Source organism: Ipomoea nil, unplaced genomic scaffold (assembly GCF_001879475.1).
Source record: "Ipomoea nil cultivar Tokyo-kokei standard unplaced genomic scaffold, Asagao_1.1 scaffold0465, whole genome shotgun sequence".
Classification (NCBI taxonomy): Eukaryota; Viridiplantae; Streptophyta; class Magnoliopsida; order Solanales; family Convolvulaceae; genus Ipomoea; species Ipomoea nil.
In genome coordinates this window covers 595,001-608,389 of record NW_017616893.1, presented here as the reverse complement: position 1 = coordinate 608,389, position 13,389 = coordinate 595,001, and the positions used below count along the sequence as shown (strand labels likewise).

General features: G+C 34.1%; 2 protein-coding genes across 2 annotated transcripts in view; one reads left to right on the top strand and one right to left on the bottom strand.

The window, feature by feature from the left end:
• The first annotated feature begins 377 nt into the window (after window positions 1-377).
• On the top strand, window positions 378-4,854 carry LOC109172990 (transmembrane protein 208-like). The gene is made up of 5 exons (XM_019322233.1): window positions 378-741; window positions 837-1,030; window positions 1,446-1,530; window positions 4,398-4,463; window positions 4,554-4,854. The coding sequence occupies exons 1-5, from the start codon at window positions 658-660 to the stop codon at window positions 4,644-4,646; spliced, it is 522 nt and encodes a 173-aa protein (XP_019177778.1). The 5' UTR covers window positions 378-657; the 3' UTR covers window positions 4,647-4,854.
• A 2,339-nt stretch (window positions 4,855-7,193) lies between these two features.
• The window catches only part of LOC109173171 (autophagy-related protein 18b), an 8,410-nt gene continuing 2,214 nt past the window's right edge, over window positions 7,194-13,389 (bottom strand). The window contains exons 5-11 of the mRNA XM_019322445.1: window positions 12,909-13,000; window positions 11,705-11,817; window positions 11,134-11,253; window positions 10,043-10,188; window positions 9,368-9,481; window positions 8,849-8,914; window positions 7,194-7,507 (exon numbers count right to left, since the gene is read on the bottom strand). Of these exons, the coding sequence (XP_019177990.1) occupies window positions 7,363-7,507; window positions 8,849-8,914; window positions 9,368-9,481; window positions 10,043-10,188; window positions 11,134-11,253; window positions 11,705-11,817; window positions 12,909-13,000 (796 nt within the window). The 3' untranslated portion in view covers window positions 7,194-7,362. The remainder of the gene's footprint in view (window positions 7,508-8,848; window positions 8,915-9,367; window positions 9,482-10,042; window positions 10,189-11,133; window positions 11,254-11,704; window positions 11,818-12,908; window positions 13,001-13,389) is intronic.

Sequence of the window (13,389 nt, the reverse complement as noted above, 5' to 3'; positions counted from 1 at the left end):
TAATCTTAGTCGAAACCCTAAAATGTTCCTCGTCGTTCTCCATTTGCTGACTAATCTTGTGTGCGTTCCTCTATTATTGAGATGTTTACAAGGTATAACAGCGAAATACGAAGGGAGAAATACGAAGAATAATACATAGGCAGGTGAAAGGACGAGTTTACCCCTTCATTTAAAGTCTAATGAATCATATTCTAACGAAAGGACCTCAATTGAAAAGAAATTGAAAGTCAAAGAACTTAAAGTGTACAAATTAAAAGTCAGAGACTAATTTTGAAAAATCACTATAGTCGGAGGGACCATTGCTGAAATTAACTCAATTTAAGAAAATGTTGGATGACCATTTCGGGAATTAACTCAATAAATAATACTCCGTAATTAACACATTTACAGCAGTACAACACAGAATCGCTGCCGAGCAACTCTGGTCGTCTCTCCTCTCTCCACTTTGGACGTTTCTTCTTCGCGTCTTTGGAATCTTCGATCTGCTGCTTCTCCGGCCACCGCCCAGCGGAGTCCGGCGACATCGCCACTGATCGAAGCCTCTAATATTTCAGTTCGTCACTGCCCCGAACTCCTCACCGCTTACTGCCACAAGCATCATTGCTTTCTTGATCAGCTTCCTGAAACCGTAATAGGTTGTCGTCTCTGTTCTCAGCGATGGCGAATCAAGGAGCGAAGAAGCGCAAGGAAGAGAACGCTCGGCACATGAGGACCCTCCTTCGCATTATCCTTATATGCAATGTAAAAACTTTTTCTTATTTTACTATTAATTTCGAAAATTACGATTTTATTTTTGATTTTTTCCGTTAATTGATCATTTAATTGTGCGTATATAGGCTGTATATATGTTGGTGAGATTTGGGATTTTCTACTCTAGTTTATCCTGGATGCACTGGGTCGGGCTAGTATTCACTTCTGTAGCCTACATTTTACCTTACCAACAATTGGCCGCCATGGCTAAACCCAGTTATGGTGATGATGGAGAGCTCTTTGATGGTGGATACGATATGAGTACTGGCGGAGTTTGCGGGTATCATTTTCATTTTGTCTTTATATTTTGAGCAGCATTAGTTCGAAAAGATTTTGATGTGAATTCTATATGTTTACCATGTGTTTTTTTTAGTTGAAATTTGGTCTGATTGTGTATTGAAGAACCCTTGTAGCTTTAAATTGGGTTGTTATAGCAAAAGAAACTCATTATGGTTGCATTTTCTTTTTGCAATAGTGTCATCTTGCATGAGAGTTTTCCAGAAATTTGGCTCTTAAAGCATAATGGGGATTGGGGGGAAATTAAAATAAAATGGAAATGAAGAAAATTTTCTGATACATTATCGTATAAAGTATTAAGTATCCCTTGCAGCATCCTAGCAAAGTATTAAGTTTTGTATTATATGCTTGTTTTCTGGTCATTTTAGGGATTCACTTACCTCATTTTATTCTTGCAGGTATCTACATGACGTGATCTATATCACATGTTTTGTCCAACTTGCATCTATCTTGTCGGACAAGTTTTGGTACACTTACCTAGTGGTATGCTTTATAACTTCAGTTTTTTCCTAATAAACTCTTGCCTCATTACACTCTTGTAGTTATTAAAAGCTGTAGTTTCTATACTTCAATTTATATTCTTTATCAGAAGCATTTGTTAAACTATGACATGCTTGCAAACATGTTAAAGGTTGCCAAACATAGAGGTTGTCTCAAAAAGTTGAATGTGCTGGACATGTTTTTAGGAGCACATTTTCTATGTTGAATTACAAGTGTAATATAATTGGAAAGTTGAAAGAAAGAAGAGATTCGAGGAATAGTGAAAATCTAATGTTGATTGGTGGCCCCTGTGATTTTCAATAGTGTCTGCCGTGTGAATATGCATGGGTTTTATTTAGCATTGTGGATTCCCATAGGTTTTTAATATTGTTTGCAAATTGCAATAACCGAAGATGCTATAGTTTGATTGGACTTTGCTTTCTCAAAATGGTTCTATAACTTGTTTAGCCCTTTTATATTACTATTTGAAGCAGCAGAAATCAAGGAGAACTTTGCATAGGCTCCTGAGAACCAAAGAGACTTCTTTTTGGTTAAAAGAGTGCAAAAGAAAAACAACTAGCTTCAAGTTAAGAAGAATAGTAATCTATTGAAAAGTTGAACCTCATCCATGACTACAAGTGTACTTATTAGGGGGAATTCCAATTCTAATTCTACTATGAATTATCATAGAATATTTAATTTAGAAAAGAAACAAAATATTGCAAGTAATTGCTATTCGTGATAGTTTTGTGATACCATTAAATGTAACCATATCTTTATAGGTTTCTTCTAATAGGAATTATAACAGAATATTTAATTAATTTAGAAAAGAAACAAACTATTATAAGTATTATTGGTGATAGTTTCCTAATACTATTAAATGTAATCCCAATCTCTATAGGTTTCTAAATCTCTTTCAATTCTCAGTTCTAGTCAGATTGCTTTGTGTCAATTTTCAGAATGACAATACTTGCATGCTCAAGCTCGTAGTTATCTTCCTCATCAAGGCCACAAACATCCTCTACCTCATTCTCTCATCTAGTTCATCTTCAAACTTAGTTTATTCAGCTATGTTCGCCATCTTCTTCCTTGGGCAGCTGTTAGATGCATAGCTAGTCTCTCATTTAAAACATTTATTGATTGATATTTGGTTGTGCATACGGAATGTTGATGAATTTCTTATGCCCTTTGCAAACCTCATGTGCTGGTCTCTTTTCTTCTCTCTTAAGCTCTGGGCGAGGCTGCCCTACTTGGCATTGCTTTTTTGTAAGAGTTCTGCCTTCATGGCCATATTTCACACCTCAGTTAAGGTCATGGCTGTCTGTCCTTGGAAATGGATAAAAGAGCAGTTTAGCCCATATAAATGACTTAAATGAAAAGTTGAAAATTTGACATTCCAATATATCATTATGCAAACTTGCTCTTTCCAATACTATAGAGATTTTTGTTTCTTATTTTTTATTTTTGTCTGTTTAAAGTTCTGCTAGTAGAAGACAATGTTCATGTCGTTCTATTGATGAGTCTCCTTAGTGATTATCTGTTACTTTGATGAATACAACATTGCATGCATTAAGCTGTCCAATTTTCTTTAAACCAATTAGTGCTATAGAGTTTTCAGCTGCTCTTCTATTCTTTATCCCTATTCTCTTGTAGCCTTGTCCATTTACATTGTCTGGGAAGGTTGCATATTCAATATTCTTCTTTTAATTGGCTTTGTTAAGGGCTTCTAAACCAGGCCTAAGAGTTTGAGACCTTTTGTACCTTATTTGGTGTGTTTTCTCTTTTTAAATCATGTATGGATACAACATTTAGAATTTAAAACTTGGGTTGAAAAGTGTTTTTATCTTTGGATGTTCAATTAGTTTAGGTTTTGAAATTTTTGGGTTTTTTTCTTTTCTTTTTTTCAGTGGATTGGTTTTGGACTTTGGTGAGACTTAGATCCTTTAGTCTCCAGCCCAGATGGGCAAAGTACATGGATCAAAAGGTGGATCTCTGGTTGATTTTTTCTGCAAATGATTTGAATCCTCTATTGTTTATAGGAGAGGATGGTTCTTGTTAGTATTACATTGTTAGATAATCTTTGGCCTGTCATTTGGGAAAATATTTAGGTATGGAATCCATAGTAGACAGAGAACCCCTAATTTCTTCTCAAACATCAACCCTCAATTGTCATGGGCCTCATGGCTATGAAAAGATTCAACTAGTTCAGCTTCTCCCCTACCCCTCTCTGGCCAGATTTGAGTCTTAGCACTGATTATAGTAGTACAACCCTTGTAGGTTGTTTTTGTTATTCATCTTGAAATCTTTTGCTAGGATACCATAGTCTTAGATGCAATTTTCAAATTGAGGCTGTTGAGACTTTCATCTCAAGTCTTTCAATTGCTTGAAAAATTGGTTATTCCATAATTTTTACTACCTGAACCAAACACATCAAACTACAGTTTTGTTAGGTTTCAATTTATAGATTTTTCAGGTCCCTAGCTTTGTCGGTCGGTTAGGTTGGCTTGGTTCCAACTTGACCCCTGCCCCTAGGCTAGGCCGATAAAGTTTGAGGTCTTTTCTGCTTTATGCCGGTAAAAGTGTAAGACTTGAAAGAGTCATCAGAATAAAGTCCATTCATGTCCAAAATATTCTTGGGAGATTTGTCTTAGTAAACATTCTAGGGAGATTTTGTCTTAGTATTGCTAGAAACTGTTGCAGTTTGTGACCCTGGGCTCCTTATTTAGAACTTGCTAATAATAATAGAAAGGGAAAATGTGTTTGTTAGTTTATTATTTCCAGCATTTTCAGTGTGATCTGCTTCTGGTAACTAGCAACAACCTGAGGGGGCACAGTTGATGTTTTAAGTGGATTATGGTTTTGGTTTCCAGATACCAGGATTTGCACTATACAAATCATTTGGATTCCTGAAAGGATTTTTGTCAATGGGTTCGGAGGTATGTATCTTGGTGTCACTGTGGGTGGTGGTATACTGCTATTTACTTGTGGTTCTATGGGGTGTGACTAATATAATAATGGTTTTGCAGGATGGTGAAGAAGATGAGAAGACAAGGAAAAAGAGAGAGAAGATGGAGAGGAAGGCTTCAAGAACTAAATTTGTCAAGGCAAAAGGTCGATGATATATATATATTCTATTTAAATGGGTTGGTCTTTAGTGAGGGTTGTTGGAGACTTTTGCAGTAGCGCTGCTGTTCTCATGGCTGGAGATGTATTTTACTTTGTGTATTTGGTCTTAGGATTTGGATTTTGATTTTATTTTAGCTAACTTTTTGCTGCATGCACACTTTTGTTAACGGTTTTGATATTACCTAGCGACATAAAAAATTATATAGTTGTGAAATTTTTTTTTTTTTTGTCGGTGTCTTGAGCCTAAGCCTAACTGTAGGAGGCGTTTTTAAACTCGTATCATACTCAGATTAATTTTTGTTCATATTGAATCGGTTCAATTAAAGGGTAAAGTGTTGGTCAGATTAAATTTTTCATATGAAAGGGAGTTTAAATTCCCGACCTCTCTTAAGTCTTAAGGGACGAGAGTATACAGTCACTCACGTCAACTAAGCTGGTTGTGATTGTAAAATTATTATAGTCACTATAAGTTGTTGATGATATTTAATTGTATGTTGGTGTTGGACAAACGCGGCCTGGCGGATGCAGCTTGCTTGCAGAGCATATGCCATTAAACTATCATGCTACTACATCAACAATAACAAAATGTTAAATGGATTCAATTTCAACAGTTGCTCCACTGTCGTCTTTAACCTTCTTTATAATTATTAATGGGAAAATTGCACTTAGCATTTGTCCTTTATACTTATTTCTCGTTCCTAAGTTGTAATTGACATAAATTTCATCATTTTCTAATAGGTGGTAAACAATTTTCGTTCTTAAGCTATAAATGGCGTCACAAATTTTATTACTAATATTTTGTTAGAAAAATGATGAAATTTACAATATTAATTATAACTTATGGATAAAAAGTGTAATTTCCCTTACATTAATATATGGAGATATCTATTTATTCTATTTATGAAGATAAGAAACATAATCCCAAAAGACTTCAAAAGATAAAAATAGAAGTTTAGAGGATGTTTATAGCTAAGGTAAATCAGTCTACATTTATATGATCCAAGTTATTGTATTCTATAGTAATTTCCATTTTATTAAAGCTTTTTTCTTTTTTCTTTTTTTTTTTTTGAAAAGAAGAGTTTAATTCATTAGATCAGCTAAAAGATAGTCCACAAGAAACTGGGGAGGATCATCGAACCACTCCCCGCAACCTGACACATAAACGACTCCCCTCGCAATTGTATGGGCAGCGCGATTCGCATATCGCTTCACAAAACAGAAGTTGACATCGTTTATCAATGATGCAACTTCTTTACAATCACCAATAATAAAACCAAAAGATGAATTAAACGAAGCTGAAAAATAAAGCATTTTAAAAACTAGTTGAAAATTCATCTCAACGTCAACCTCCCCCATGCCAGTGTCCTTTAGCCAGCTCAGAGCTTCCCGTACACAAACAGCCTCAGCCTCCTTTACCGTGTACTGACCTTCCATGCACATCCCCTTTAACGCCAAGAAACTACCACAATCATCCCGCAAAATCCAACCAAGACCCATGGTGTTTTGATTATTATCAAATGCAGCATCACAATTCAGCTTCAACCGTCCAAGCATAGGAATTTTCCCGACAGCAGCTTCACGATATCCGGCCGGCGGTGTAATATCCAACCCAGACAGCAGCTTCACGATATGGCCCTAAACTACTTATTAAAGCTTATATTCATTTGTATTACATATATTTATATTCCATACTTATTTTAAAAATGTAAATTTCTATTTCTTAAAATTATGTTCACGATCAATTATAGAGCATATGTCAATTTATAATTGTTTATTCATTTTAAATGAGCGTCTACCTTATGGCAATGTATCTTAAACTCAACCAAGCACAAAGCACGTTTTAGCATAAATAAGCAACTATATAGTGTGTTTGGTTCACACATGAGAATCTGAATGAGAATGGGAATCAAATATTTCGTAATGGTATGAGTTTTGTTGAAAGTATTTTGCATAGTAGTGTGAAATTAGAATGATTATCAATATTGATGTTTGGTTATGTATAACCCTATAATGGGAATAAAGGTTTAAAAAAAAAAAAAACAAAAAAACAAAAAATAAGGAAATTGATTATTATTAATATAATGGCATCAAAAGCACCAATATGAACAAAAAAATTTACAAAAAAAAAAATCAAAACACAAATCTAAAAGCACTAATCCAAACTTAAAAATCATATTACTAATAAGATGAAATGATATCTTTTTTAATTAGGGAATGAAGTTTTTAATTGAATGGGTAATCAAATACCGTAGTTGTGTTTTAAAAAGTTGTCAACCAAACACAATAGGAATGCTATTCCATAAGGAATGGAATAAGCAAGGAATATAATAGGAATTGTATTTTATTATTTGGTTCACAGAAAGAATAGACTTTAGGAATACTTGGGGGTTTAATGCAAGGCAGGTTTAACAAGAAAATCATGGCAGAAGATTGCAAGTTAATGCCCCAACAGGAGACACAAATCTATATTGATAAATCAAATTTACAGTTCTACTTCAGTTTTTTTTTTTTTTTTTTTTTTAAAAAAAAAATCTACCATAGAGGCATAGAACTTCATTTTACATTATCATGTCAGTATGTCACTGCCATGTTTATCATCATAAACTCAATACGCATTTGACTACTGAGGCCAAGGAGGGTGACAACACAAGTCATGATGGCATCATTCGACACAAAAGCGCATTGAAAAAGCTTGAAGATGAAACGAACCTATGAAGATGTACCTCCTTTATCTGCAGTAATTGTTAAAAGATTAAATTCCCGCTCCAACGTCCAGGAGGACTTGTTCTGATAGTTGACGCTGTACCCATATTCCATAAAATATCCTGCGTATGTTATTACTGATATAGTTGCTCTGCGAAATGCCAAAATCCAACATCAGATGAACACATCACTAAATTGGAATAGCATTATAACAAGCATACTATTGTCTGTTAATTGCGTAATACACAATAAATATATTATCCGCATCTTGCCTAATAAGGAAACAATGACAAACCAAATATACATTAAAACACTATCTAAATATCAATATAATATATTCAAGTGAAACTATGTGCCAAATAATTGTCACTCGGCAGCTTGTTGAAACTTTCTCCCTGCACAAAATTAAGTTCTGTACACAGTAGTAATAAGAACATTTTTTGTGCATTATCTCTCACTACAAGAAAATTCATGATTTACAACCGTAAAATTCCATTGAGAAACCCTTAAATTCCGCTGCAAATCATGAATTACAACAAAACACAATTCCGATGAAAAACGCCTATTACAACTTGATTGCAATGAGCACCCAAAAAAAAAAAACTTTAGTGCAATGGAATTCAATCTCTGTTGCAACAGACATTGCAATGGAATTGTTCTGTTGCAACGTTTGTAATGACATTAATTCCTTTGCAGTCTTCTGTTGCAAGTTTGGAACACTTTAGCCATAATTAATCCATTGCAATCTCATACCATATATCCTAACAATTTTCATACTAGGAAGTTTGTGGACAATGTTTACCATGCCTAAAGGCTAAAACTAAGGACTTTTAATAGTAACCTTAAATAGTTCTTCTAAAATAACATCCCTATTATTAATTAGGGTAAAACTCTTTTGTACTAAAATATCAATGGCTTTTAATGTCTCACTTTGATTTTTTAGACAAGTGTTGGCTAGACAAGATGAGTATCATATATTTGAACTATTATTGTTTTATTGAAAATTATGGATGTCTTATATTTCATAGTTTCTTGATTAAAAAAAAAAAGTAATATAATATTTACATTTAAATATTTAAATTATTTTAAAAATTTTAATTAAACCTTGAACCGAAGATATTTAATTTCCATAGACATATACACTCCCTACTTTAATTTTTATGTACCAATTACATATCAAGTGTATTAACATTTAAATACTTAAGACAACTTGTAGCATTTGTACTTTTTTATTTTCAATTCCAAAGGCATAAGTTATCGTGTATTTTGCACAGGTAGTTGTCTAATGCATATGTCTAGAAAGGGTAGAGTACATTCCTTAAGCTGCATTATATTACTATTTAACATGGTTACATAAATAAAACAAAATAGAGAAAGAAGCTGGTGTATAGTGTCAGTAAAAAAAAAAAAAAATTAACAGGACCAAATAGATAATAGATAAATGTCTAACAAGGCACCAAAACAAAATGAGCATGATGTTGTGTGATCTGACCTTAATGCCACAGTTCCAGACGTTGAGGGTTCACTAACTTTGTCTGTCTTGCGGATCAGTGTGTTACTGCAAAAAGAAAAAATATATATAACGTTTTATAATGAAAACTATAAGAAGATTAAGGCTTTTGAAGTAAAACTCTAACAGATAGAACAGAGCCTGCCTAATGCCCAACCTCAAAGAGGATAAATCAAAAGCTGTTTAAGCCTTCATAATCATATTAGTAATCCAGACTAATGACTGAATGGGCCACCTGTGGAATCTCAAGGGTGGTCTCTAATGCAAGCCAATTTAGAAGAGAAAACTAAACCATTTTTAACTGAATCTCATATAGAGTTTTGGTATTTGCATTTCTATCTGCAATCATAATACTGTGGTGACAATAATAATAATTATGTCCTGAACACGGAATAAATGCATGTCTCTTAAACACATGCATTTATGCGCTCCATCTACTCTACGGTTGGGACTAAAACTTTTTAATACTTCATGCGTGGCTGGGTAAATAATTGATGTTACCTTTTGACTCCAGCTGAAACAGCATTATGAAGCACATGGTGATGAGCAGGATCTAATGCATCACAAACAGAATCAGGTATTACTGATGCAAAAAGGCCACTTGATCTTTTGGTTCTGAAAAGAGGTAAAATATTCAAAAATAACAGGAACCAAGTTTATTAATGATAACATCAAAAGAAAAATCTTTAATGTGGAAATCTTATCAGAGACAAAGTTCTAGCATGCTCTTCTATGTATGGCAGTAAGCCCAGCTGAACCAATTAATGTGACAGAAGAGGTTCTTAATGCTGTTTGAAGAGAGAGGGGAGCAATCAAACAAGGTAGAAAAATCAAGCAAATGACTGAATTTCTAAAAATCCAGGATTTCATGATGTCAAATATGCAATCATACTCAGGGTAACAAAGTTGGTGTTCTCATCGCAAGAGTTAATCGCCATGCTAGGAAAATTTATGTAGCTTATAAAAGGGGGAGAAATGAAGACAAAGATGTATAAAAAGAAGAGGAAAATTTAATTTTCAGGTCTTCAATCCTAGCAATTGGACACAATCATCATTTTTTCTATTTGGTTCAAACTTAGATACTGGAAGCTGATGTAACTCTGATAAAAGAATAAAAATATGTACAAACCTAACATATGGTAGTAGTGTAGCAGTATAAAGGGACTCAGCTCTCACCTTTGATTCAAGGTGTAGCTCAGAGAGAAAATGTGAGCAGAACCTGAAGAGCTTGTGGCCAGAACAATATCAGGTAGTCCAGTCATTGGTGCAAATGACAGAGAATAGATAATTGATGGGCATGTCCCCCTCCTGAAACTGTATGACTGCCAATCAAACAGACTAAGATCCCATACACACACAAGAAATGGAAAATACCAAACAAACTAAAAAAGAACAACACCAAGAATGTAGTATGCATGGGTGCAAAGATTTAATGAAACATGAAAGATCACTGTATCCCCGCCCTCACAAAGAGGAGACTCCAAAGAGTCCTGAACTGGGAGTTCTTCTTTTTTGGGTATACCCAGGGTTTCCACCGTCGAACACAGTGACTAATCCCCTCGCTGAATTGTAGGCACTTCTTTTGGGTGGGACAGCTGGCCTGGAGATTTAAGGTTGCTCCATTCCCAAAGCCAAGGATCGAACCCTTGACCTTTGGTTAAGGATGGATGAGTCCCTTCCACTCAACCACACTCTCCAAGTTGGGGTGGAGTTGTTCTATGACTCTCTTATACATGCTAAATAATGAATTCATAATTATAATTGGGCCACAACAAAATAAATCTAACGAACTGCTTAGAGGTTCAATTTGTCCAGGGTATTTCAAGTGCATTTCTCTTAAGTGAATTTGAGCTATCCCAGGGCTAGATGGCTAGTATATTAGACAAGAAGAATTACATTGACCACTCTGTACAAGGAGGAAAAGTAGTGCTCCATACATGCTCTATAGACCATTCAAACTACTCTATCATTCTTTTCACATGGATTCTTACCATTAAAATAAATAAATAAAAGCACATTTTAGTAACTGAATACTAACAAAATTTGGAAAGAAGTAGCAAATTTATGATTAATATCTGCATGCAGAAATAAGTGGGGGTATGGCAGCAAACATAACCCTGTTTATGATTTGAAAAGATAATTTAGGTAAACCCAATGCTAAGCTCTTTTTCCTCAAGCTGGGTCTATAGTTGGCAAAAGGTGACAATATTTATGACAACATTCACTGTGCAATTGCAGAAAACATAGCTCTGTTTATGATTTTTCACCTTGGTAGCATCTGACACAAGATGAACTCTGACAATGGTCCCTTGCTCAGATGCAGTTGCAATGTACATTCCCCTTGAAGATAGGGCCATGGCAGTTAATGGTGAGCGATGTGCATCTATCTGCATTTTATATCATGTTGACAAAACAGAGAAGAAGACGGTGAGAGAAAATTAAATTAATTGAGAGTTTGTACTAACCAAACAGTTGGTTATGAATCTATTCCCCTTTGTAAAAAATAATACTCCGTAAATTAATAGGTTACACAGATAAAGTGGCAAAAAGGGAATATTTCAAAGAGAGTGCATCATTAAGCTTAGAATTTACATGTTAATTGTATAAATTATGAAATTGAATATGAGGCTAGATAGGTTTTAAGGTTTGGCAAAATAGAATATTCCCCATGCAGTAAATCTGGTATAGATTCCTATTAAACCATAATTTTGCAGCTTTTCAAATCCATTGTTATTAACCATCACCAAAGAAGGAAATCTAAAACATATTTTCCCTTGAAGTTCTCATTAAAGACAAACCCTGAATTAGATACATAAGTTCAAAAGATGGAAGCACAACCTCACAGTGCAAGTGGAGGTCCATCACGTTGTATACTAACACTGAACCTTTTGTTGTACTTGCTGGAAGAGCCAAAAATGAACCATCCAAACATGGGGAAAATGCACAGAGTCCTAATATTAAAAACAATGTGTTAAGTAGAATATCAGAAGGCAGTTTAATGATGTTGCATAACTTCCTTGAGTTGTTAATATCAGTGTTAAATGTTTCCTAGGAGCAAGTGATGTATGTAATTATTGGCTATAGAAATAAGAAATGTAGTAACATGGATACAACAAAATCATTTCAAGTACGGAAAGAAATTTAAGCACGGCTTCTTCAAAGGAAGGAGGAAGGATTGTTCACATTTTAATATGATGATCAAAGATGAAATGAATTCTAAGAAGAAATTTAAAGATTGGAGGAAAATAGAGATCTCTACTATGTTACCTGTACTATATAGAATATTAACTGAATTTTGTAGTTATTCTGTCTGAATGGAATAACTAGAACTTAAGCGAAATGATCAGATGGGAAGAACTAGGATGGAGAAGCTCAAAACATGAATGATTGAACAGGCAAGAAGAAGATCTAATTTGATATATTTCCCAAATAATATAAACCACCACCATCTACATTCTACATTCCACCATTTTCATTTCTTTGAGACACAGATTCCACTTCACCTAAGGGCTTCACAGAAAATGTGATCTCCATTCAAAATCTATAGTCCGCCCTATCCCTTGCTTACACTTGCCACTTCACCAATTACTATGAACCAAACTGCATGTGTTCCTTATTCCTTCTATGTCATTCTTTCTATATAACTATATACTAGTCAAAATTTTATTCTTTGATGTATGTACATAACTACATATAACTAGTGGTTATATAAGATCATTAGTAAGCTTCAACTTCTCCCGATCTAATCTCCAGATTTAACAGATAGCATTGAGTGCATAGAAGCTTACTCCATCTATTATATTATTGTTAGATGTTTGCAATCCAAACCATAAGAACTATAACCCTATGAACTTCAACAGAAGCAATATGCATAAAAAATGAAGATATGGCAATAAAGTTGAGGAGATGTGCCCAGGACATACAAATACAACCTAAAGAAATTTTCCATTAATTACCACAGATGAAAATAATTTTTTTACAGCTGAAAGACAATGCAATTTTTTGCATAATTGAGAATAGAATGAAACTTATAGAAACTAACCTCTTGAATTTGGAACAGTATCAATAGTATCCAATATCTTTATACTGTTTATATCATATATGAAAGTCTTCTCTTGCAATATGACAATCAATCTACATAATCAAGATCGTACTTTAATCATATTATTTTCTTTGTGGAGAAAATCAGATTATTAACAAACAATAATATGCAGTGCAATTAGTTGATTTCAAAGTTACACAAAAGAAAATGCTCTTCACGATGTTAAATGCATAGTTTTCTTTTAACAACATTCTTTGATGCGAGCAGTTGGACAAGAATCACAACATTCTGTATGCCAGGACCATATAAGTGGTTATTAAAGAATACTAAGTAGTATAAAGGAATTCAAGAGCATGTGGAAATGTAATCAAACAAGAATACAAGATTTTCACATGTATATTGGGTATTTGAAAGAATTAGAACAAGTGCATAAATACATGTACAAGTCAGTATGCTAACATATCAGAAAAGAGTCTTCTTG

Bases quoted from the DNA above. Each gene is read 5' to 3' on its own strand.
- LOC109172990 (XM_019322233.1), top strand. From the start codon at position 658: ATGGCGAATCAAGGAGCGAAGAAGCGCAAGGAAGAGAACGCTCGGCAC. The intron at 1,031-1,445 runs GTATCATTTTCA...TTATTCTTGCAG, and splicing joins AGTACTGGCGGAGTTTGCGG to GTATCTACATGACGTGATCT. The intron at 4,464-4,553 runs GTATGTATCTTG...ATGGTTTTGCAG, and splicing joins TTTTGTCAATGGGTTCGGAG to GATGGTGAAGAAGATGAGAA.